Below are 25,057 nucleotides of genomic sequence, written 5' to 3'. Positions count from 1 at the left end.
AGTTTATTTCCTGTCACTTTTGCTCAAGGCTATAGAGAATAGATCTTGGAAGTTTAGGCACTTGTTCAGGCCTTTCAGAGGAGTTTTTAAAAGATGCTTTGCTTTTGATGCAATGAAGGAAGGGCAAGGACTTGAAAGGGCTGACAGCACAACAAGGGTTTGGCTTATTGCATGAATGAAACCTCTTGCTGTGATCCTGAAATATGTTGCTTTACTGACCAGGTGCTCAAGTAGCACAAATCTGTTCTGAACTGTTCATTTTAATATAGTTTTGGTACTATTCAGTGGAAATGGGCTGAAAGGGGACAGAACCTGAAATGCTTCCAACTTTTTTTTCCCCATCTTGCCTCTCCTTGAAGAATATGAATTAGTGTGAGAAAGTGTCTTGTAGCTCCCACTGGGTCAAATAGAGGTTGAGATAAAAATGCATATCTCTGTGTGTATTGTAATATTGATTGTCATGTGGTAAATAATTCCTTGGCAGCAGGATTACCAAGGGAGCTGGGCACGTTTAGCCTGGAGAAGAGGACGCTGAGGGGAGACCTCATTGCCCTCTACAGCTACCTGAAAGGATGTTGTAGAGAGGTGGGTGTTGGCCTCTTCTCCCAGGTTAATAATGACAGGACCAGAGGAAATGGTCTGAAGCTGCGGCAGGGGAGGTTTAGATTAGATATTAGGAAGAATTACTTTACTGAAAGAGTGGTCAGGCACTGGAACAGCCTGCCCAGGGAGGGGGTTGAGTCACCATCCCTAGAGGTGTTTAAGAAACGTCTAGATGTGGCACTTCAGGGCACGCTCTAGTGGCAGAGATTGTAGGTTGTTTGATTGGACTCAATGATCTCAAAGGTCCTTTCCAACCATGAAGATTCTATGATTCTATAATTTGTAAGTTTTGGTGCAGTCTTTCTGCTGGCTGTGTGCTCAGACTTGCTTTTTGTTCTTTGATGGAGATCTTTTTCATTATTTCCTTTTGACCAGCCTTTCCTTTTAGATAAAATGTCACCTTTTGGATTCATTAATATGGCTGGAGCTCACTTGATCTGTTAGTTCAATGTCTACTTTTTTTGGTTATGACTTTTTAATAAGTTAGCAGTCTCCACAAAGACCCATTCCCGTCTCTCACTCCCCCCTGCCCCAGTGTGGGTGTGTACATATTCACACCAAAACAAAGATTACTTCTGAGTCTCTCTTTCTTTTAAATTCTTTGTTTTTTATTTGTTCCATTATAAACTTCTTTAAGTAGAGTCTGTTCCATGCATTGCATTTTAAGGAGACACACTGACCTGTGTGTTAGTTTAGATTACCTCTTTTTCTTTTTTTTTTTTCTTTTTCCCTCACAAGTTGTCTTAGTTGGGATTTTTGGATTAATTTGACAAGGAATATCAAAATGTGACTTGGATTGGAAACGAGATGTTTCCACTTTAGTGACTCCACTTTAGCACTTAGAAGTTCTGTTCGGATTCAGTCTGAGTTTGGGAAGGGAAGATGATGGTGGGGACAAGTCTGCTTTTGTTGTCCACTGAGGACACCAGAGATGACTGTGACTGTGGTGCTACCCAGCGCAGTCATTCCTGTCGCTGGAGGACTCCGTCTTTTGGCTGGTCACCTCTTCCAAAGTTGGCTAGCAAATTTTCCGTTAAAGACTGTGTGTGACCTTTCACAGATCTGGGGGCGGTTTGTGAATTCAGGACTTTCTTCTCTTTGTGTTCCCAGTTGCTGGTTAATTGTGGAGGAAATAAAAAGACCAAGTCCTGGTTTCTGAATCTGGAGTTGAATGAAGCTGGCATGTGGTAAAGCAAAGTACAGTCCGCTCAGATATGTTTTCTTAACATGGAACCAACTAGCCTTGCATAAATACGGTGGTTTTCTTTCACAACAGCAATGGGAGGCCAATAGAGCTGTCAGACAAGTGAGGCGAGGCCAAGGACTGTCCTGCAGCTGTGCTCTCCAGATGATTTTGCTTTCAAGCTAGCAGTTGGAAAAGCGTTTTTTTTGTTGTCTTCCTATTCAGATCCTTCAGATCCTTTTTACCTATGCTTTTTTTTTCCCCTATGTCTTCCATTAATTCATGTTTTTCTTTCTCAGATCACATGTAGTTTAAAGCTTTGCAGTATAGCTGTGTTTAAATGTGTATATGGCACTGTTACCCAATGTAGTTATGCCGTCGAACACCCGCCCCGTAGGTGCAGTTTATATTGGCAGGAGCTGTTTGGCTGGTGTGACTTGGTGGTGTTTGGGCAGGCAAATCATAACTACAGGCAGACAGACTTTTTTTTTTTGGTTGTTTTGGGGGTGTCTGTAGTGACATATCCTTTGCAGTGGAGATTAGATTCTTCCTTTTACCTTACAGGATTGGCAACTGGTTTTACTATGTGTTGGTGGTGGGGGATCCTGTAATGAACTCTGGGTTTTCAGAGCTTGGTGAAACCTTTCTTGTGTCCTAAGGAAGCAGTCTTGCCAAAGCTTTGTTGGATGTAAACTAGTCTGGATCCAGAGAGAGATTTTCTCTGATGCAGTCCTGTGGCCTTATGAGTCTTGTGAGCAGCTTCTGCCTGTATGACAGTTTCCTTCCTGTGAAGAGATGTGCAGAATTATTTCTGCTGGTGGTCCCTCTGTTTAAGAGATGGTATCTATTGAACATCAGGTAATATTTTTTTTCCTCTGTCTTGCACAGTACAAAGTGGCTGTATTGTTACTTATGGTAAGAATTTCAGAATGCAGTGAAACTAAAGAATAAGTCATTCAGGTTTATATATTTAAGAGTGTATTACTGTGTTCACGTGGTTTCTCTTTGTTCCCTTTGTCTGTCTAGCTCCTCTTATTTGTTGCAGTGAACAAAGTTCATTGTTTAAAGTGATTTTCAATTTCAAGTTCTCTAAGGAAAGATTTCTTATCATAGATTAATTATAAATCTACTTACTATAATAATTTAAATATTAAGTGGTAGACACTTGTTAACAAAGACAGAGCGCTCTGCTGGAGAAACACGCTTGCTCAGCAGGCTGCGTGGTTCCAGGTGTTCTAATGCTAAACCAGCTTTTGACAGCAGTAGCTCACTCCACAAGTATCTGGGGAGGATATTTTTATTTTAATTCGATCATCCAGGTCATGGTGGTTGGTAAGTTCTATTGCAGTTTTGAAGGCTTGAGTCTGGAAAGATGGTGTGTGTCCCATATAGGTGAAAACTGATTTTTGAGAGGATGAGATCTTCAAGATAATGACCTTTTCAATAATCATGCTTTTCAATAATCTGTCAGGTTAAATTTAGTAAAGCATATTTAGATCCACTTTTTGTAGTGAGTGCATGTAACTTTTAAGTTGTTTTTCCAAGTTAAATCTTGGTTTGTATATTTCCCTTCGTAGATATCCACTATAATACTAAATTGAAGCCTTTTTTTAAAAAAATGTGTCCCACGTAACACTCCCTACTTCCAATCAGATTTCTAATTTTGTATTGTTCTAAACAAATGTAGAGCTGTGGAATTGGACAAAGATGTTAGTACTAAGTAAATATATTAGTCATCTTTTGGTTTACTAAAAGTACCAAGTGAAGAGAGAAACCATATTTAGTGAAAAATCAGTATCATTTAGTAGTTACTAAATACAGCTGATCTTAAAAAAAAAAAAAAATACAAACCAACGCACCACCCCACCCCCAAATATAAATGCAGAACAAAATAGTTAACTTTCATTTTGTGTAAGAATATTATGTTTTCGTATTTAAGTGACAACTGAAACTTAGTGATTGAATCGCATTGGTTAGAGTTAGCCTACTGTTCTATTCTTTCACTTGGTAGTTTTTATCTTCTTGATGTTCTCCATCTCTTCTGTCTGACTCAGATTTCTTCTAATTTCTTATGCCGTCTTCCTCCTGACCAGAACAAATAGTGAAATAATACTGGGGAGTGAGCAAAACTCAGCTTAAGTATATGTTCTCCAGCTGTATCTTTATCTAGGAGTCGGTTGTATAGGGTAAAAATAACGATGAAGACAGAGATCTCCATCTCAGCCTTGATTTACCATCTGGGATGAGTGTCTTCAGCCACAGATCCCAGCAAAGGGAGGTACCTGAAGTTGGGAGCATCTCAAACATCCAGGTTTGATATTGCTGTTTGGTTTGGCTCATCTCCTATAACTTCTTGGATCCCTTTTCTTCCAACGCTGTTCCCCCAAGGAGCAGAATAGGTGATCCCTGATCATGAGTTGTTGAATAAAATGTGCTGTGGCTGTATTTCTCTGACCTGGTGTTTTCTCATGGGTGGATTTGTCAGAAATGCATTGGGGCAACCTTTTGCATCCCAGACTCTCCAAAAGTACCAGCCAGAGGAGGAATGATAATTCTCCTGCTTGCCCTGCCGTTCCAGTCTTCTTCTAATAAAAGTGTATACTGTGACAATAATTGCAGTTGCCAAGCAATAGAACTCGGTACAGCGAGGCTGAATAAATACCTAAACCATTTTGTTAACTGAAATTATAGCATTGTGCATTACCCACAATGCTTACAGGCAGCGTCTAAAAACCTGTATATAGGGTTGTAAGTCCAATGTCTTGGGTAGTATATAAATGTAAAATTGAGAATATGGGCTGAAATGTCACCTTGAACTTAAAAGCCAAATGTGGACAAATGACCGGGACTAAGCACTGTCGGCACTTTATTTTAAGAAGGTGTATATTTACTGGTTTTTTTTATTATTATTTTTCCTGTTTTACAGTTGATGTCAATTAACTGCTAAACAGGATATCTGTGTAGGTATGTTGAAAATCCTCTACTTAAGATAAAGAAAAGCTTCCAGTCCTCAGAGAAGTGAAAACATTGGAGTTCTGGTGGCTGACTCTCCCTAAAAGGGCTTTAGTTTTCCATGCTAACCCTGTTTATCTGGTTATTTCTCACCTGTGTACTTTAATAGTGCTCTGTTTATGGCAAGACTCACCTTGACTGGTATCACAGAGGTGGGTGGTTGTTCTTTTCCCCCTGGTTATTGTGCTCAATAACCCCTGGTTATTGAGACAATAAATACCCTGTGTGAATGTTGTTGTTCTCATATAAAGGACACTTTACTTTGTTGGGCTGTGTTTGTGATGATAAAAGCGAGTTAAAAGCATCCAGTTGGCCAGAAAAGTGAGTTCATATAAGAACTTCTACTGGTATAGCTACTTTGGTTTATATTTGCCTTAAATTGTGTTCTGGTGTAACTGTTTTTTGTTGATAAGACCTGAACTACTAGTCACCTTGTCTTTGGTGCCAATCCACATGCTTTACCTTGTCTTTGGAGGCGAAGGTTCTTTTTTCAATCTGGTTAGCTCATGACTGGAAAGCCCCACAGCACCTGCATATATGTAATTTAATACCTTTAAAAACCCTTTTTGGGGATTGCAAGTTGGTCATACTTCAACTGCCTTGAGAAAGCAGGTTACAGCACGACCTATGTGATTTTAAGCTGCGTAGGGAAGGGGGGAGTGGGAGGGCTCCCTGTTCTGTTAATTGAAGTTTCATAGTGCTGCCTTTTTCCTCTGTGCAATTAGATGTTTGTTTTTTTTTTTTTTCAACTACCTTAAATCTCTGTTCAGGTGGAACTACGGGATTAAGGGAGGTTTTAGTTCAGTTTGTTAAAATAGAAACATTACTATGGAAGGCCAGAGAATGTAGGATTTCTTGTGTTTCATCATGTAAGAGATGGTTAGCACAGGATAGTAGGGCCATGTGTTGCATATTGTTAAGAGTAATTGCATCAGACTTGTAATTTTTCTGTGGATCTAAGTATAACTTCCTGATGACTCTGTTAAATCTTTTAGCTGACCATTATGGATGCAATTATCTGTTACGATACTGTTTTGGCAATTTGCTTCTAATGAAGCCTGAACGATCTGGCTTGGTTGGCCAGTTACTTTTTAAAAATTAGAAAAAAAAAATATTCCCAAAAAGCTTTCTAGAGAGGTGGGTTTCCTAGATTACTGTAGGATGGCAACTCAGCAGGCAGCTAAAAATGCAAGTCTCCTTAAGTGTGAGTTGCTGAGCCCAGCCACATGATGAATTTTCATTCTGGAAGAATTGGCTGCTTATCCTGACTACCTAAGTGTATATCCCATAGGTTTCTGTCAGCCAGTTGCCGAGTCACTTGGATGCATAGACAAGTGTTTTAAAAATAAATAAATAAAATCATGCACACAACTGTTGGTTTTTTTAAAGGTGGAGAAGAACAGTCCCCAGGAGAGACAATTTCTGTTAAGCTCCATTGTCATCACAGATTGTGAAACACAAATTCAGTGTTATAAACAGCTTGTAATTTCAGACTTCCATTTTTGCTTTAGCAGGCATTAAACTGAAGCTACTGGCATAGGGTTTAAACATTATTATCACAGTTAAAAAAAATGTTTTACTCCCATAGTTATTGATCATAACATGCCACCTACTCACTTCTATGTTATGTGTTTTGTATTGAATGGCATGCTCGTATTTTGTGGTGCTGTCTGAAAAGTGATAATGCAGGGTAAGAAAGGGTACAGAGGTTTGAAGTCTTGTCTTTCTTCCTGTGAGGATGGAGCTCATCTTTAGTGATTTAGGCATTACCTGCTTTCTTCTGCAAGTTTGTGTGTTGTTTTTTCTTTTTTCTTTTTTTTGTCTGTTTGACTTCGACAATTTTCTCACAACCTGGAAAATTTGATCAATCTGTGACTCTGAAGTGTTGCAGTGTAGTTTATGGAATTGTTCTGGAGTTGCACTCAGACAGCTTTCCCTTCCTTGTAAATACACAGAAACATCTCGCCAGAGGTTGGAGTATTCAGCTCCAGCCTTAACACTCAAACAATGGCTCTCAACGATTGACATGTAGTAGGCATTAAGAGGTGAGGAATTTACTGTAGGTTTGATCTTTGTGTCAGGTTTTTGTCTTTTTTTCTTCTGCTTTGGTTGAGTGGCAGAGAATCTTGCAGGCATTGTCCGTGACCTGGGCACTGCAGATCAGATTTTAAAGTTTGGTGCTACTTTTACTTGGTTTGATAGCCAGGTGTTCTGGGGTGGTCATGCAAGCTCAGCCACTTGAGTGTTACTAGCTCTACAACACCTTCCTCCATTTTTGCCCTGTGTACCCGTGAGGACAAACAGAAATCCGTGCCGACTGAGCCACTCACTTGTGTTACGCTATTTCAGTAGTAGGACGTAACAGATGTGGCTTCAGAGGAACCCCTGAGGGTTGTGCTGGGTCAGTGCAGTCTTGGTGAGAGAGGATTAATTTAGAGATGACTTCGTCATGAGGATGCTTTCATGTGAGCTAGGGTAAATCTAGACCCACTTGCTCTGGTGAGCTGTGTAGAGAAGACATCAATCAATATTATTAAAGGGATTCAGTTCATTTTGTTGGCTTCATTTTTGCTAAGCTGCTGTTCCTGTTGACTTTCAAAGTAAAATTTTGGCAGAGAAGAAAGCAAGTGAGATGAGGGACAGAGAAGTGATTTATTCTGAAAATCTTTTTGTGTAAACTTACGGGCAATTTGGAGGAAGTTCATGGAAAGCAGCAATGCCAGAGATATCTATAGCCAATGACAGCTGAAATTGCAAGAGCGAAAAGGCAGAGCCGGTTTGAGTTTGTGATGTGGGTTGTAGTCCTTCTGTGTGTTATTTTTTGTGAATGTTTTGTTCTGGCCAGCTTGGTAACACAGTGGCCCTTGGATTTGCAATATATAGCTAGTAGAGTGGTAAAAGAGAAAACTAAAGTAGGATATGTGTGTCTTTCTAAGGGCTATGGGAGACGAGAACATCTATGGAGAAGGGAAATCCAGTCGCTTTTTAAGGTATTCGTGCCAAATTTAATTGGCCTCTTGTGACACCACTTTTTCCTTCCAAATCTGGGAGAGAATTCTGTAAAACGTTGTTAAGAGCGATGAGTGACACAAGGTAAATTAATGATAATAGACTATATTTCTCAGAAATTACAAGGTACACTGCAATATAATCTCCAGTCCCTTGAGTGTTTAGAAGGTTATAGTGGTCTGGCTTTGTCCTCCAAAGCTTAACTTCTAATTAAATGAAGAAAAGCCCCAAGCCCTCTTCCTGCGCCTTAGATGTGTAAACAAGAATGTTCTTAAGGCTTATATTCAGATGGAAACAGTCGGGTTTTTGTTTGGGTTTGAGTGTTCCCCTTCATGTTTTGCAAAGATGTCAGTGTTGTGCTGGTGCTAGAAATGCAGAAGTTAAAATTCAATTATGTACCTGCTTAGCAAAAGCTAAAATGCTTGATGTTTTCTGAATTGCGGGGTGCCTTTTACCTGTTCTTCACACAGACACACCCCGAGCCCCCCCCCCAAGAGATGTATCTTCATAAAATCTTGGTAAATGTAGAGCAGTTTATGTAGCATATTTGATGAAGAGGAATAGTTTGGTGGTTAGGGAGACAGATTGAATCATGTGGTGTACGTTTAGTTCCCTCCTTATTACCGGTTCTGACATCCCAAGAGGTAATACAGAAGCTGGCTTCCCTGGGAAGAGATCTAGTGATTGATGTGACACATGCAGGATAGGTGAGCTTAGAGAGTACAGAAATTTTGTGGGAGGTTGTGTAAGTACATTAAAGACACTAAAATATATATTTCATTCATAGTGTCACTACGAAGGCAAAACCAAGAGCTCAGTGGGTGGTGGAATCCTGTGTTAATGTAAAGTGTCATAAGCAATCTCTCCAACCACTGATTTCTGTGAACTCCACATTTAATTTCTTCTTTGCATAGTATGCAATTAAAGAATCCTTAGACTTCTGTAGTAATTTTTTTTCCCTGTATCTGCAGATGGTGCAAGTATGCTGAAACTTTTCATGGCCTTGAAGGGAAATTGTGGTTGCTCATTGGTTCCTTTTCTGTTTTTCTACCTTTGCCTTCCAAGTCTTGGTGTGAAACTACAGGGACAAACTAGGCCTAAGACCGGGCCATGGACTGCAGTACCTCCCTGTTCAGAGACGAGTGAATAAGAACACTTAAAGATTTTCTTCCTGAGGGCTGTATGACAATCCTGATGTGTGTGTTCATTTTTTGTTGTGTTTTTTTTTTTTTTTTTTTTTTTTTTTTTTTTAAACAAGTGTAATACTTAGCAGTAAGAATCAAGAGAGAGGTTAAGGTCAAGTTTTACTTTTCCCTGTTTATAATCTGTATAGGCGTACCATTTTCAAACTCTTCCCTCTCTGTTTCCACTGATGTGTCCTGCTTCTCTTCTGGACAATTGCAGTCAGGTAGAAAAGAGACTCCTTTTAAATCTGCTGGTGGGCTTTATCATATGTTTAATTCTTTTTTCCTAACCTAATTCAAATCAGTTCCTCAGATAACATGGAGATTAGGATGCTGTCGTTGGCCAAAGTAGTTCTTTAACCTTCAAGTGTCTTCAAGATATTTTTTTGAGCCATTGGGTTTTTTTCCAATGTGCCATACAACCCCTCTATTGAGTTGATGCAATATATAGTCAACATGTCAATACACGTGCCATTATGCAGATCTAAATGCACCCAATGCAATAAACATGTTGGTTGTTGTTACGAGAGAGGGATGGTAACTCTGGAGATGTTTGCCTTAAAAAGCGCGCTGCATGCTGTGGATCTGGGATGGGGGCTGCTGCCTGTGGCCATATGCAGTAGCTGCTTTGGACTCTGTTTTTCAGTAGGGACCCGCCGTAGATTAAAACCAAAAAATATGTGATGAAAAGGAAGCGTCTCTGTTGAGAATAAATAACAACACTGTTCAGAAGGTGTGCTGATCTCCCAGAAAGACCCATGGCTCTGAGCTGACATTACTGAAGGAGGATGTGGTCATTAGAGGAGTTTGGGAGAGCGCAGTGTTACTGTGTTCAGTAACATCAGCTCTTAGCTGACCATGGAGTAGCAGTAGCTGTCTGGGAATGCAAACCTCTCATTGAAGTAGAGTGTGCTCAGAAAAAAACACTATTGGCAGAGTGGGATTTTTCTTGTGGTGGTGGCGTGAGCAAGCTACTCTGCTAAAAGTAGAGCTAGCCACAATTGTTTTTTTGTATTAAGCCTTGTAGTTCCTTCTTTGTGTAGGAAATCATCCAGTGCTGATGGTAACATACTGTACTTGTTACCACTGTACAGAATTCCAGGGTAGACAAGAAGTTGAGCAACCCCGTGCCCTCCGTTAAAGGAACCCTTTTGAACTTTGTGGATCACAGACTTTGTCCTCAGAATGTGTGTTTTAACCCGTCGGGCAGGAAGACAATACGGAATTAGAACAAGTAGTGTGCACCTTCAGTGCTTTCTTTCTGCAACCAGTATAAGGGGATATGTTCTGGGGTTTTTTTGTTTAAATGGAAAAGCTGCCGGTGTCCGAGCTCCTTATTTAAGATAAAGCTTTGCATCTCTACTCTGAAGTAAAGGAAATGGTTTTCACAGAAGGGAAGTCAAAAGATGGGAAACAAAGGAAAATCCTAACTTGCTTTGTTAACACACCGTGAGTATATAAAACGGGAGTTGATTTAAAGATTGCTGGTTAGATGTTAATGGCAAGCAGTCTATCCTGGTTCTCATTTCAGAAATGTAAATGACTGCACAGGCTGAACAAGTCTCTGTTGCTAGGGAAAGCCTGACCCAGCTGGAGCAGGCTTAGGTTGAAAAGGCCTGAGACTTGCGAAAGGGTTGTGCTGGGATGACTCGATGACTCAGAGCTGCCATGGTGCTGCTTTGTCTAAGAGTTGTGGTGTGGTGTGGTTGTTTCTTTTTTTTTTTTTTTTTCTTTTTTTTTTCTTTCTGTGTGTGTGTGTTGAGGGAGCTAGATAGTCATGGTTGCTCCATCATTAACCTCTGGCTAGTTGAGAGGATACTGAAACCATTCAGTGTAGTACAACCTTTTAACATTACCCAGAAAAGTAAAGGGACAAAGGCAAGGCTTAAAATGTGAAGGTGTGTATTTTTTCCAAGAACTACACCATGATGAAGGTTTCTTGTAAGAAATGAATTCTCTTATTAAAAACAGTGAATGTGCGAACTGTCAATCCTGCCCTCTTAACACCTTATTGATAACAAATTAACTGCTATGAAGGTGTGTACAGCTGTGACAGATGCGGTAGCAAGCAGACGTTTTATTATTGGCTGAATGGTGAACATCAGCCTTTCTGCTGATCTGTCTTTTGTAGCATGCCATTTTGCAAAGAGAATGGTTCCTTCAAAACACTGAGGGGCAACAGGCAAGTCCTTTTAGGAGTAGCTAGTGACCTCAATAACTAATGGATACATAAAAAGAATGACGACCTGCGGGATGGATGGAGTAAATGATTATTTGATGATAAATGATGATTAAATAGCAGGTGTTTTTCAAGGTGGCAAGGTTCTTCTCTTCTCCAGAATGTTTTTTGAGATGAAAATGAGCATTAGCAAGTCACAGTTAAGGTTGAGAAGAAAATACGGGATCACTGTACCCTGAGCTCTTTGTGTCACACAGAGCTTTGCTTTACTCTGCCTGATCTGCGTGTACTCAGTAGCGTCAGCTCACTACCCATGTGCTGTGCAGGGTGCATGCGTGTTCACAGCCTCTGGTCTGTTCCTTGGTGCCCAGCCTGGAGCAGCACTAAGAGCAAGCACTTAGGCTTGCCTGGAGATTCTGCCAGACTAAAGAATAGGCTGCAGGTCACATTAATTACTCCCATCATATGAACCTGTTACGTGCAATCATTTTTCCTCGTAGTTCGTTGACCCCATCTCAGCTGCGTGATCAGGCTTGGATGTGTCCTCTGACTAGGAATGGGCTGCAGGTCTTCAGAAAGACCGTACTGTGAAGTGGGGTTTTCTGTTACTATTGGAAGTTTATATGTCCTGCTGTTTGACCCTGGGATGCTCCCAGAAAAGAACAGCACAAGTGGGCTTCTTGTTCCATAGTAGCTGAAACTCAGTACTTTTGGACTAGAGTGCTGCTTCCAGGGAGGCATTTGTGTTCCTCTAGGTAAAGAATGCATTGCTTCTCTTTGCTATTTTACTGTGTTGGGGAGATATCTTTTAAACAATTAAATATATATTTCTTTAAAGAACTAATTTCTCACTCAGAATTGGGTGCTTAGTTTAGAATAAGCCTGAGAAATGATAGGCAGTTTAAGGAAAGGCTTGGAAATCTGCAAGCAGCTGAATAAAACCAGCATGAATCTGACTATAGGTAATTATCCTGGGTATTTATAATCTACACAAAACTATTGAGGCAGAGTAATAAACAGATGTTGCATTTTTATTTTCTGTTAGTGAGCAAAATAAATACATAATAGTTAATTTCCAGTTCTGAATTGAACATGAAACAAAGGTAAGTAATACTAGTCATATTAAAAAAGCTCTATAAGCTGGAATATAAAAAACTGTTAAATGGAATATAAATGCTCTAAAGAGCGTTTTATATGCACTTCATTCTGTCAGACAGACCAGTTTATATTCTAAGTCCATATACGCTTTCTCTAAAATGGGATCCAAAGAAAACACAGCACAGCCAAATGGAAACTGTAGTTGACTTTGAGCTCTGATTAATTTGTTTCTCATGTAATCCTTTTCAGGACAGCGAGAAAAACGTGAGAAAATGGTGATGTGCTGTGGTGTAATTAACTTTTGTGAACAGTGTGAATTTTTAAAAGAAACATCTCTTTTTAAAAAAGAAAAATTCCATCTTCTTTAATTGGAACTGTTTTTTTCCAAATGTCAGTATGGACCAAGATGTTTGTCCTATTCCATGTTTGGGTCTCTGCAGTTCTCATTAGATCCATGAAGTTCTGCAAAACACAGCTCACTAGATAAACTAATGAGTTCTTAAACCAAAAACGTCAACAGCATGCTCATCTGTAATCAATTTCTAACATTAAGCCCACTGGACTTTATCCGTTTCCATATTAAGGGGATGATGTTTCATAATTGAGGCAAGTGAGTGCATACTTTTGCCATAAAGTTCTAGAAATCTCATTGATTTATAAAAGCATTAAATATCTAAAATTAAGTAACTTTCAAGCTGAAACAAACATAAAGCTAAGAGCAATACGACTTTTAAAGCCCAGCCTCAGAATAGACGCATGAACTGATATATAATGCTTTAGTTAACAGTTGCTGCCATTTCTCTTACAAATTGTTCTTTAGGGTATTGTAACTCAGCTGTTTTTAAACCCATCACTCTGGAACCTTGCCTACAAAATGTCAGCGCAAGTGCAAATTTTATTTCTTTAACAAAGTAAAGGGCTTGGAGCAGTTAGGCTTTCTAAAATTTTATGGCAGTAAAATAAATTTTGCTACTTTTGCTTTGCCGCAACAGGAATCGTATTCTTCACCTTGTCCTGCCAGCAGGTAGAGACAGAAACCAAAACAGTTTAATTGGAAAAAACACTGTGTGTTCCAACTTGCCTTTTTTAAAAAAAGAGAAGCCCAAAGTCGACGTGTAAATATGCTTATGTTATTGTTGGGCTGTGCTTTGGGCAGAGGGCACTGTCTCTTGAGGGTGGGTGGAGGGATAGTTGCTTCAGAAGAAAATTTCAGAAGTTGAAAGCAAGACAGCTTATTAAAGGAAGTTAGTCTGGGTTGAGGTTGTCTTTCCTACAGATTTGGGAGAGCAGCCTGCACTTCTGCCATGCTTGACCAGTACATCTCTTATCAGATCTACTGTCTTGGGAGTTCTTTAACATTCCAGTTGTCCCATCTGGCTTCTAAAGCTGGGTAATGCCAACCCATTCACCTTTTCTAATATTTTCTTGAAGTTAAAGCCTTGACACATATTCCAAGCAGCAGTATATACTAAAATGGGGATTTCCTGTCTCACTGGTCGTGATGGCCAAATGTTACTGTTTGTACATTATTTTTTGGTGTTTAGTTGGTTTTGGGGTTTTGTTGTTTTGTGTGGGTCTTTTTTTTTTTTTTTTTTTTTTTTTAGCGGTTTAGGGAATGAACTTCCTTGCACATAGCTGCTTCTAGTGCAGGAAGTCCCATTTTAATAGCCTCTGCTTTCAGCTCAGATCTTTACAAGAAGGAAGATTAGGTAATAGTTTGTGTAGAAAACATCTGTTTCTTAAAAAAGATCTTGCCCTGTTGTTTTTTATGTTGTTCCTCTAATAAGAGAGTCCTTTAGTCTTTTAAAAAACTTAAAAGTCTTTAAGTCCGTGTTGGATATTAGAGTTGCTGTGGTTTTAGCATGCTCATGTTCTGGATCCTTTGTTAGCTGAAGTTATTAGCCTTAGATAAGTGTTGTGGGATGGAAGGACTGCTTTCTATTGTCAGCGCAATTTCTGAATCTCTGGACAATTTGTCTGGGTTAGAATTTAAGTTTTTTGGCTCCAGTGTTTGTTTAGACCTTTTCTTTGTCTGAGGAAAAGATGTTGTTAAAATAATTAAGCCTAAAAAGAGAACCTTTCCACAAAATTGAATTGCTTGGGGTTTGTTTAAGTTTTGGCTTGCTTAAATAAATTGGCATTTTACTTTGTTTGCTTACAAGCAACTTACTGCCTATTCCGGAGAATCTTTTTTCCATGTTTTCCACAGAAGAGACCAATTCTGAGGGTTTCCAGGAACTGTAGTTCTTTTTTTTACATCAAAGTGCATTTTATGTGACTATATGTGATTATTACATTATTAGTACACTTTTCTCCAAGCTGCTGTAAAATTTTTATGGTGATATGTGTCTAAAATGGGAAGACCTAATACATAGATTTATTAGGGAATAATCCTTTTGGTCATTGTTTTCCTGAGAGTGTATTGAGTTCAGTCTTCTGTTTTCAAGGGGAATTCTTCACTGGGATGCTGTGTGTTCTTGTAAATAAATTTATCCTGTGTTTCTTAAAATTCAATGAACTCTCTTGTATCTTGCTGCCAAAATCAGTGAAACTTGGTTCGCTGGAACATGCAAACAGGAATTCAGTGCATTAGCTACAAGTTCAAGCACTAACGTTTCTTCCCAGTTACAGCGCGGGAAGTGCTGACCAGCTTTCCATGGATTTTGTGGTGTTGCTAATCTATTGCAAGACAAGTGTTCAAGAATTAGGGCTAGTTTGGCTTGTGATCCTGGGAAGAAAGAGAGATTTGAGAAATAAGTTGTAATTTTCTGAGAAGTGTTGCCCTTTATGTGCATGTATCTTGGGTGGTGGTGGGGAGTAAATTAGTAACGTGTGACCAGTGGATCACTCTGTTACCTGACTTGTTTGGAGTCATGCGGCTGAACCCCTGGTCTGGTCACGCATGTCATGATGTAATTTGAAGCAGGGTGCGCAAATGCATTTGGTTTATGCCTTTCTTACTGGGATCATAATCATGTCACTCGACCTGCTGTGGGCCAGCAGGTCAAGGGATGTTATTCTGCCCCTCTACTCCACTCTCTTGAGACCCCACCTGGAGTTCTGCGTCCAGCTCTGGAGTCCTCAGCACAGGAAAGACATGGACCTGTTGGAATGGGTCCAGAGGAGGCCACAAAAATGGTCAGAGGGGTGGAACACCCCTTCTGTGAGGACAGGCTGAGAGAGTTGGGGTTGTTCCGCCTGGAGAAGAGAAGGCTCTGGGGACATCTTACTGTAGCCTTTCAATACTGAAAGGGAGCTTATAAGAAAGATGGGGACAAGCTTTTTACCAGGGCCTGTTGCGACAGGACAAGGGGTAACGGTTTTAAACTAAAGGAGGGTAGATTTAGACTAGATATAAGGAAGAATTTTTTTACAATGAGGGTGGTGAAACACTGGCACAGGTTGTCCGGAGAGGTGGTCAATGCACCATCCTTGGAAACATTTGAGGTCAAGTTGGACAGGGCTTTGAGCAACCTGATCTAGTTGAAGATGTCCCTGCTAATTTCAGAAGGGTTGGACTAGATGACCTTTAAAGGTCCTTTCCAACCTAAACTATTCTGTGGTTCTACCTTTATGTTCCTCAATCTAATGCAGCTCTTTTGAACAGCAGTAGTAAAATATTTCTCTGTCTGCTGAAGAATATAGATAGGTTGTATCTCTGTGCTGGTCCTGATAGTGTTTACAGTGGTAGGGTAAATGAGATGAATATTCAATGTGGGTGTTAATCAAATACTCATTCTTTATTTTAACATTGCAACCTAATTAAAAAGTTAAAAATCTTATGGCTGTCAGAATATCCTACTTGCATTCTGATTTCAAAAGGCTTAAAAGCGCCTTATTTACTAACTTTCCTTTCTCCTTTTACATTTTCAGTTTGCGGGCCAAATGTTGACATTCGCAATGATATCCATGAGCTGAAACGCCTGGAGAACTGTACGGTAATTGAGGGTTTCCTTCAAATTCTGCTCATCTCTAAAGCAGAGGATTACCGCAACTTCCGCTTCCCAAAGCTCACTGTCATAACTGACTATTTGCTGCTGTTCCGTGTGGCAGGCTTGGAAAGCCTCAGTGACCTCTTCCCCAACCTTACAGTCATTCGTGGGAGGAACCTCTTCTACAACTATGCCTTGGTTATCTTTGAAATGACAAATCTTAAAGAGATTGGGCTTCACAATTTGAGGAACATAACCCGCGGGGCCATACGGATTGAGAAGAACTCTGACCTGTGTTACCTCTCCACGGTGGACTGGTCTCTCATCCTAGATGCAGTGTCCAATAACTACATTGTTGGGAATAAACCTCCAAAGGAATGTGGGGACTTGTGTCCAGGAACAATGGAAGAGAAGCCATTGTGCGAGAAGACATCTATTAACAATGAGTACAACTACCGCTGCTGGACCACCAACCACTGCCAGAAAAGTAAGATTTGTGTAGATAGTGTGTTTTCGTTACCTCTTTCTGAAGTAAAGATTTAGTTTTGTGGTTTTATTTTAAGTTCTTTAGCAATTTAAACTTTATTCTAGTTGTGTATAGTCCAGATAACAAGTTATCCAGAATAGATTTCTCCCTAACCAGTAAAGGAACGTCTCACTTGATTAAAAAAAAAAAAAAAATCACTAAACCAAAACCAACAGCAACACAACAGAACCCCACAAACTTTCTGTGTTACTTCCCTATGGAAAAGATGCAGAGTAAGTCTAGAACTAAAGTCATTATAGCAACGCTGGAACCAGTTTTACCTCCCTTGAGGACTGTGTCGGGAGGCGGCTGTCGAATACTATCTCCTCCTTGCTGAAGTGACATTACATGTGTGCCAGAGTCATTGCTGTACTGAAGCTGTTAACTGGATTTACTTTGTTGTTTGCTTCTCTTGGCATGCACCTTCAGAAATTCCTGTAATGATAAATTCTGTACGTAAGAACTTTTTTACTGAAATCAGTTTGTGCAGTACAGTCTGTAGTGTCAAAGAGTCAATGGATATCTTGACTCTCAGTGAAATTATCCTTGCCTGTTTTGTTCTTATCTGCCATGACGGGGTTTATGTCTTTCTGATAGCAAGTATTAGCAAAAACAAAACCTGATCTCTTCTCACTTTTTAAAAATAGAGTAAACAAATACATAGTTTACTCAAATAACATGATTACATGGCAGGCTTTTTGAGTTCATCCTGTAACTTTACGAAAGCTGAGCCCTGCAGTATCAGTAGGGCTTAATTACAAGCAGTCGTCACTGGGAGGAACAGTTCCTAAATTCCACTTGCAGTCTTGATCAAAGCTGGTATAATGATAGGAAGCACCACAGTGTGAGAGAAAACAGGAACAGGGCTATATTCAGGTTACCTTCATTTGGGGAGACTGTTTTTTCTAAAGTGGCTCATCACCTGGTTGTGGAGTCATCATGTTCAATTAGAACTGAAATTAAAGTACCTTGTAGGGCAGTTTCAGTCAGCACATGCCAAAAATATCTCTGAAAAAAAAAAGGCATTTGTGGGGCTGTGCTTTTATCAATACTTCTCACAGGAAATGAGGTTTGTTTTTAAACAAAGAAAAGAAAACCCCTCAGCTTGTTACTGGGAAACTTCGTGATTTGTCCAAGGTAAGGGAGGTGAGCTGCATTGATTTCTTATTATGTGTTGCTATGAGTCGTTATGCTTCTGCAGGCCAAATTTATCTCTTCGTTAAAAGAGTGTAACTCTGTTGTCTACAGAGGGTGACTTAGATGATTCCTGTGCAACCTCATTGCCTTTAGTGGTTTGAATGAATGTAACTAGAATGTATTTAATGAGATACAACAACTTACTTACTTTCTGTTGTGTGCTCTGGCTATTTGGAGTAGACAAAAGTAACGTGCCAGAAAAGCTTGTTGGCTTCTAGCAGAATATTAAAATAATTTGGATCACAAAGTGAGAAAATATCTCTTTAAATAAGATGAGGTCATAGTTATACTGTGATGGCAGCACTTTCAAGGCAAGGGTGTAGGTAATGTTTTTCTTCTGCTATATGCTTTCATCTTCCTTTCGTGGGAGATAGTGAAGAAGAAAGCAAGTATTGGAAAAGTGTCTTGAAAGGCTTGTTAAGAGCATTGCACTGTGGAAAACCAGTGTAGGTTTAGATTATTTTAGGATGCAGAGTGTATAAAGAAGTGATCAAGTTCTAATCAATAAAAGGAGTGAGAAAGTTGGACCTGTTTAATCTGTTGTTTGTGATAAGCCACCGGCTTCAAGGAACAAGACTTTAAATTTGCCAGCCATTCATCTACATAAAATAACAAACTCAAAAGTACTCCCATTCTGAGGAAAAACAAGGGAGGTATAAATGTGCAGTTGTTCAAAAGGAAGCTTTTTGTCTATCCTGCTAGATTGCTTGGATGCTTTGGCAATGAACTCCTGATCTCGAGAGGACTGTTGCAGTACAAAATTGCACAAGACATGAAAAAGAATAGAAGCAAGGACTTTTAAGTTACTGAGTGTTTAAATCTGCATTTTCCTACCAGTAGAGATACGAGACCTGCGTTATTTTCCAGGGACTATTTTTCTAGTGTAGTATCTAATTTAACCCTGACATTCTCCTTGTGCGTCACAGTAACGTTAAACTGAAAGTGCTGCCTATCACTCAGGGTTCCTTTATGCGTTTTTGTTTTCTTCGCTCTGGATCTGTGGAGGAGTGTATATTAAATCTCTTTTGTCCTTGTTTAGGTTTTATGCTGAAAGATCTCAAGTTGGTGGGTAAATGTTGTGTGGGAACACTTAGTACTTTAAGTAGCCTGGCTTCTGTTTAGTTTTGCTGTTGAGTGGAAGTTGTTTTTTTTCCTCCTTTTTCTTGCTCACAAACAAAGGAAGAACCCCTTGCTTCCTTCAATATAACTTGTGCAGGAACAATGTTGAGGGTGGAGGGAGGAGAGAGGGAAGGATGTGCTGTGTTTGACTTAGAATAATCCATGGACATTTCTATAGTAGGACAAGCTACAAGGAAGCTATAACTTTCAAAAAAACTTTTTTTCTAAAGTTCAGCGTAAAGCGTCAGTGGCTTCTCTGCCAGTTTTGTTGCCCTGGTTTCTGTGGAGTATACATTCCTTTTCCTTCGAGTGCCCTGAGGCAGCAGCCTTACTCGTTTGCTCGCTTTGGAGCCGTGGCATGCTATGTTAGGTTTGGCATGCTGTCATCTCTCTGACTTGCACCTACTTTTCTTTTGGCATCTCAAATGCCAGCTGTACTTGGGTTGCAGGTCCACATAGAAGAATCCCTCAAGATAAAAGGAGAGTACTGGAGCTGTTTGCATCAGTGGTTGTGCTTTGGGGCACAGGTAGAGATGGAAAAGATGATAAAAACTGAGCGTCCAGACATACAAATAAGATTATGGCCTTTTGTTTTTCTTTCAGCAGTTGTGACTGCTGGAAATGTCTGTGGAAGCTACCTGCATCTTAATCAGTGATTGATGTGAGAACTGCTGTACCCCTTGAAAGACTAGTCTCTTGACACGCTTGCTTTGCCTGTCCATTGGTCTACTGTAAAGAAAACTTTCATTGTTTTCTGTATTCCTTCTGCTGATGACTAAGTTTTGAGGTCTGCTGCCTTAGCTTTGTAAGCCTGCAGAAACCAAATGTAAATTACAACCTGGAAAGCCTGCCTGGAAGTTCAGGATCCTTTGTCTACCATAACCTCGGTGTTGTTTTTTGAACAAGTCCAGCTAACGCTTCTTAAGACGCTTTTGCTTTTGCTGGGGTCACAAGAAATGAACTAGCCAAACTGTTATGTGGGAAAGAAATAGCAAAACTGCCAGTGATCCATATATAAGATCTATGGTGTATGGGTTGTTTTTTTAATTTCTCTTTAACTTCATCTTAATTACTTGTCTGCTTTCCATACCCCCCCCCCAGTTAAGTTGGAGATGCTCTCTGTCAAGTATTAGCTGAAACCCTTCCTTTCCTACTCAGAATAAAGAAAGACTAGGGGTCTTATTATGGGGAGGACAGCCTGTTAATACTTGCTCTGAAGGGGTAATGGCTTCAACTGCAGCTTCTGTGTGAAAGGACAAGAGCACAGTCTGGAAGTCTGGGTTCTCCGTTTGTGAGAGCGCAGATGATAGTGCTGTGCAAAGGGGGTGAAATAGCCACGCTTCCCGTAAAAACAGTGCAGGTGGGGGTATCTGCAGTGCATGAGGGACCTTTAAGATTAGATTTGCCACTAGCATAAAAAAAAAGTACGTTTAAATTGGCATTGTAGAGGGAACATGGATTAGGGCCATAAGCATTAAGCACTTGTTTCCGAAGAGGCGAATTTGACATGAAAAACAATAGCTCACGTAGACTGCACTTCACAATACAACAGAAGAAAACTTTCAGCTTCCGAATGTGTGAAACTCCAGACCATGGAAAAGGCATGTGGGATTTGGAGGCTGATAAAGAAGCAGATGGCAGCTAAGCACAAAATGTTTTTAATGAAAATGTATCCTTATTCCTTTTTGAATTGGTTTGACAGTGGCCTGAAAAGATATGGTGTATGCGGGGAATGAGGAACAGGAGGGAGAGAATGACAGTGAGTGGGAAGAGTGGTCCATATGTACCTTCTACTAAAATGTTTAAACATATGGAGACAGTAACATGATGTATTCTCACAAATATTCGGAATCTGCTCCTGTTTGTTTACATGGAGCTCAAAAGATAATGCAGTTGAGTGGTATCGTTTGACATAGCTTCATTGACTTGTGCGGTACTTACCAGTGTACGCCATCTGGGAATCTGCTCCCTGTTGATTCAGCAGAGTAGTGGAGAAAACCATGTGCTAGGATTTTTTTTATTTTTTTCCCCCGTCTTATTTCCCCTCTCTGAGGAGTGTTTGCTATATTCCCGTGTCTATACATGAACTATGTAGACATGAAGAGAGAGAAAGAAGTTGGGAGCCGGAGATGCCGAATCAAATTGTGCTTAATTTGCTTTAAATTACATCTGCATGCTTTTCTCTGTTTGCTGCTTCATTTAAGGTTTTTTGTGTTTTTTCTTAAACCCTGAAATATAGCAAAAATAGTGTATATCAGCAGAGGACAACATGCTTTAAAAGTTTTACTCTTTTAACAAGCAAATTTTATGTGGTATAATGTTAAGTGAAGCTAGTCTGTATAATGCCAATCCTACTTTTGTTGGGTTAAAAAAAAAAGTATCGTATAAACCTGAATTTATTTTGAAACAGACAGGTTCTTTGTCCATTTGATTGGTATGAAAACTCTCCAGCAAATGAATGTCTTCTGAAAGGAATAAACAGAAGGGTAGACAGAAAAAAAATAAATTGTAAAAGACACAGTTGGTGTCACTGAGTTAGAAAAATCTGGAGCATGTTAAAAAAAATTTTGTTAGTGTTTTCATTCTGAATGAAGTTTTTTTTTCTGACTTTCACTCCCCTCCTGAGAAGCCTGTTCTTCAGCCAGAGGTTTCCCAGAATTTTTATTATGGCTGTGAGAGCATATTTAATTGGTAAGCTTGAACGGCCGCAGAGCAGTTTAGGCCAATCTGCAGTTAATTACTGTAGCAGTGGTTTATATTCTGAGAAAATGGCTAAAATTAAGCAAATGTATACTTGCTGTTTTTCTTTGTTTTGTTGCAAACTGCCATAACCTGGGAAGAATATCTTGAATCTTGCAGCCTGCACTAGTAGCCAAAAAATAGGTGCTAACGTTGAATACTTGTCTTGGCTTCCTAGTTTCTTGTGGCAGAAAGATGTGTAGTGCCTTTGAGAGGACTTCAAATTTTGGAGTTTTGTTTTCCGGTATTAAAAAGCCTTGATGCAATTAACTGGTCCATCATGACACCTTGCTATGGATTTAAAAAAAACAAAAACACTTTTAAAAATCCTTTAAAAAATATAGACCCTTTCCCTGCTTTTTGGAATAAAGAATAAAAAAAAAAGTTAGAAGTGTTCTTAGGTTTTTTGAAAATACCTAGTGTCTTTTCTACTCACATGTACATACACGTTACACACTTTTCTCCTTACAAAACACCGTATTTTACGCTTGCTTCTTCAACTTGCTTTATATTTGTCAGTCCAGACGTGTATTTATATTCACCAGGTGATGTGTAGCCATGTTCTAGTGACCATGCGTACTATTGGAGAAACTTATTTCTTTTGCTATTGTTCCTGATAATGGGGAGGGGTAATCCAGGCACTGTGGAGTGATGCAGTAAATGTTGCCCTGATTTCAGTGTAAGTAGAATACCTTGCAAGTGATAGTCAGGGTGGTTAAATGTATATGCTGATTTATTCGGAGTAATATAAGCTCTGTTTTGCATAGAGACATTTTGATTTAAGAGAAATGAGGATTAGCAGTGCTAAAGTTAACCCCAACAACCTTGCTCAGGCTAGGAAGTGGAGGCAGAGTTTTTTGTGCTTTATGTAAATACATCTTATACTTGCAATTAAACAAGAGCGTGCTATGATTGAAACCTGGCTGGACAGAAAGCCCTTCTGGATCCACACTGCCTGTTTTCCATGGCTTCAGATATTTGCCTCTTGAGACTTTGAAATCCTGAGTAATCTTTATTGCTGCAACAATATGGATTTACTTGAATTGTCTCATGCCAAGTAATTTCTTCACTGTCAGAAAAACAACTATAAAAATTTAATTGGAGATCACTTATAGGAAATAGTCATTCCCTGGTTTTATGGATTGAGTTTCTCTGATGCTGTGTGGTAAAGGGTAGGGAAGAACAATAATACCAGTCCTTCTTACAAGAAGATACAGAAGCATCACTAGATTGTCACACAAACAGTGTGCAATCTTTTAATTTGTAGTGCTTGAAAAAAAGTCCTTGTCTAACCTCTCGTTATATGGAGGCTAACAAGAGAAGGGAATAGGCTTTGTAGCCCGAGGGGCATGAGGCTGTGGAGCAGAAGGGGACAGGAAGATGATGTCTGCAATCACATTCAGTGAGTTTCTAAGATGTTGCTTATTTATTTCAAACTTTAAAAAAAAAAAAAAGTACTTTAAAACCCCAGTAACATACTGAAGGTACTTTCAATGGTACTATATGTTAGTGGTGTTTCAGAAATTTGGTAATCTGGTGCTAGGTAGGACTGCAGACAGAATGCTTTTGGCTTTACTTGCATCACTTGCTGTTCTTAGCGACTTGCTTTCATCCTAGAGGAGATTCAGGATGATGCATTGTTTAGTGAATTACTTTTTGTTTTACCTTTCTGTGCAGCAGTACCACTATGAAATCAAATATGCATCTAAACTTGAACCAAATCTTTGAGTAACCTGCTTAACATGGACTTCCAGGCCCCATTGATGTATGTTAGATAAATGTTTGTTAATAGATTAGACATTTATATTGGATAGTTACTTACATGTAATGTAAGACTTTAATTTGATGATGAATTTGCAAAACAACTGGGAGCTGGGAAAAGCTAGCAGCATTATAGGGAAAATGTCAGAGAAATGTCAAGTGTAAAAGCAGAAGAAAGCTGTATTTTTGCTGTGTTCTTGCAAATGTTGCAGGGACAAGGCAAACTCAGCTTGGCTTAGCATTTTCCACATTCTCTGTTGAGGCTCTTAACCATGCAAAGAGTCCGTCTTGTAGTGAGTTGCAAGGTTTGAGGTTTTTTTTTTGGGTGGGTTTTTTTTGTTTGTTTTGTTTTTTATTTCTGTTTTGACAGTTAATGCTTGTGTGGATGTCTTAACAAGGGGTGAACTTGAACCAGTCGTTTTATCTTGGTGGGGGCCCTGAAAAGATCTGTCCTCCATCCAACTGTCTGTTTTCATGGAATGTATAGAAATATGTCTTTCGTGATGACTGATCTGTGATTGAATTTGTGTGCAGTGGGCTGAAGGAGATTTGGAGGTGGGTATGTGAGCAAACTCACTGAACTTGCCAGCCTGCTTTTTTTAGCAGTAAAGGTAAAACTTAGGTTCAACCCTGGATGGGAATCATGCCCTCTAAAATTTTGAATAGTAGGTGCCATTTTCCTTTTTTCCTTCCCCAAACAGACATGAATGTTGGAATGAATTGTCCTTAAGCATTTTCATAAATTGTTTTCATGTGGCAAACAAGTTTTTCAGTGTTAAACAGTGATGAAACAGCCTTTGTTTAGCCTTCCTTCCCACTAATAGTGTGATTTCCTTCTCAAGTCTGTTTATGACTCTGAGAATTAACTTATAATAAAAAGATGCTAGGATAATAGTATGTTAATACAGATTGTTGAATTGCCTTTTTCTTCCGAGGTGAACTCAGCCTGGTTCAGTTGTCGACTGCCTCTTCCCCTCCCCAGCAAAGTTTTCAGCGTTTGGAATGGAATGTGCATGTGCTATCAGACGAGCACTAAAAATGATTTAGCAAGTAGTTTGCCCACCATAAAATGGTAAGGGTTTGAGGTGCCCATAACCTGTTTTTCTAAAGCTAGAAACCGTATGCCAGTCTCTCAATTATTAATTTTTTTTGTTTACTGTTTCTTGCTGGGCAAAGTGAACTTGCAGTTACCTGCCCAAAGTGTAGTTCTGTATGCCCTGGCAAAGTATTAAATGCATTTGTGTAGCCCTTGACGATGTAGGCGAGAATGAATTCAGCATATGAATTGAGGATCCCTCTTGGAAAAGCTGATGTTTTTTGGAATTTGGTTATGATTTGCATGTTCAGAAGGACTCGAGAGACAACTCAGAGTTCTCGTTTTTGCTAGTTAAAGTTCAGATTACGCTCTTAGGTGGATCAAACTTCTAGTTTGTACACAGTGTGACCTTTCTGATGTGTTTTTTCTTTGTTGCAACATATTGGCTTGATAGCTGCTTAATTGTTCCCTTCTTAATA

The 25,057-nt window shown here is 39.5% G+C and overlaps 1 protein-coding gene across 3 annotated transcripts in view; it reads left to right on the top strand.

Moving 5' to 3' along the window:
- IGF1R (insulin like growth factor 1 receptor) overlaps positions 1–25,057 on the top strand; it is a 196,306-nt gene that overhangs the window by 18,624 nt on the left and 152,625 nt on the right. For all 3 annotated transcript variants that reach the window (XM_063345371.1, XM_063345372.1, XM_063345370.1), the window contains one exon: positions 16,142–16,687. In XM_063345371.1, coding sequence (XP_063201441.1) covers positions 16,142–16,687 — 546 coding nt within the window. The remainder of the gene's footprint in view (positions 1–16,141; positions 16,688–25,057) is intronic.

The sequence above is a fragment of the Chroicocephalus ridibundus genome, chromosome 9 (assembly GCF_963924245.1).
Source record: "Chroicocephalus ridibundus chromosome 9, bChrRid1.1, whole genome shotgun sequence".
NCBI lineage: Eukaryota > Metazoa > Chordata > Aves > Charadriiformes > Laridae > Chroicocephalus > Chroicocephalus ridibundus.
This window is presented reverse-complemented; position numbering and strand designations above follow the sequence as displayed.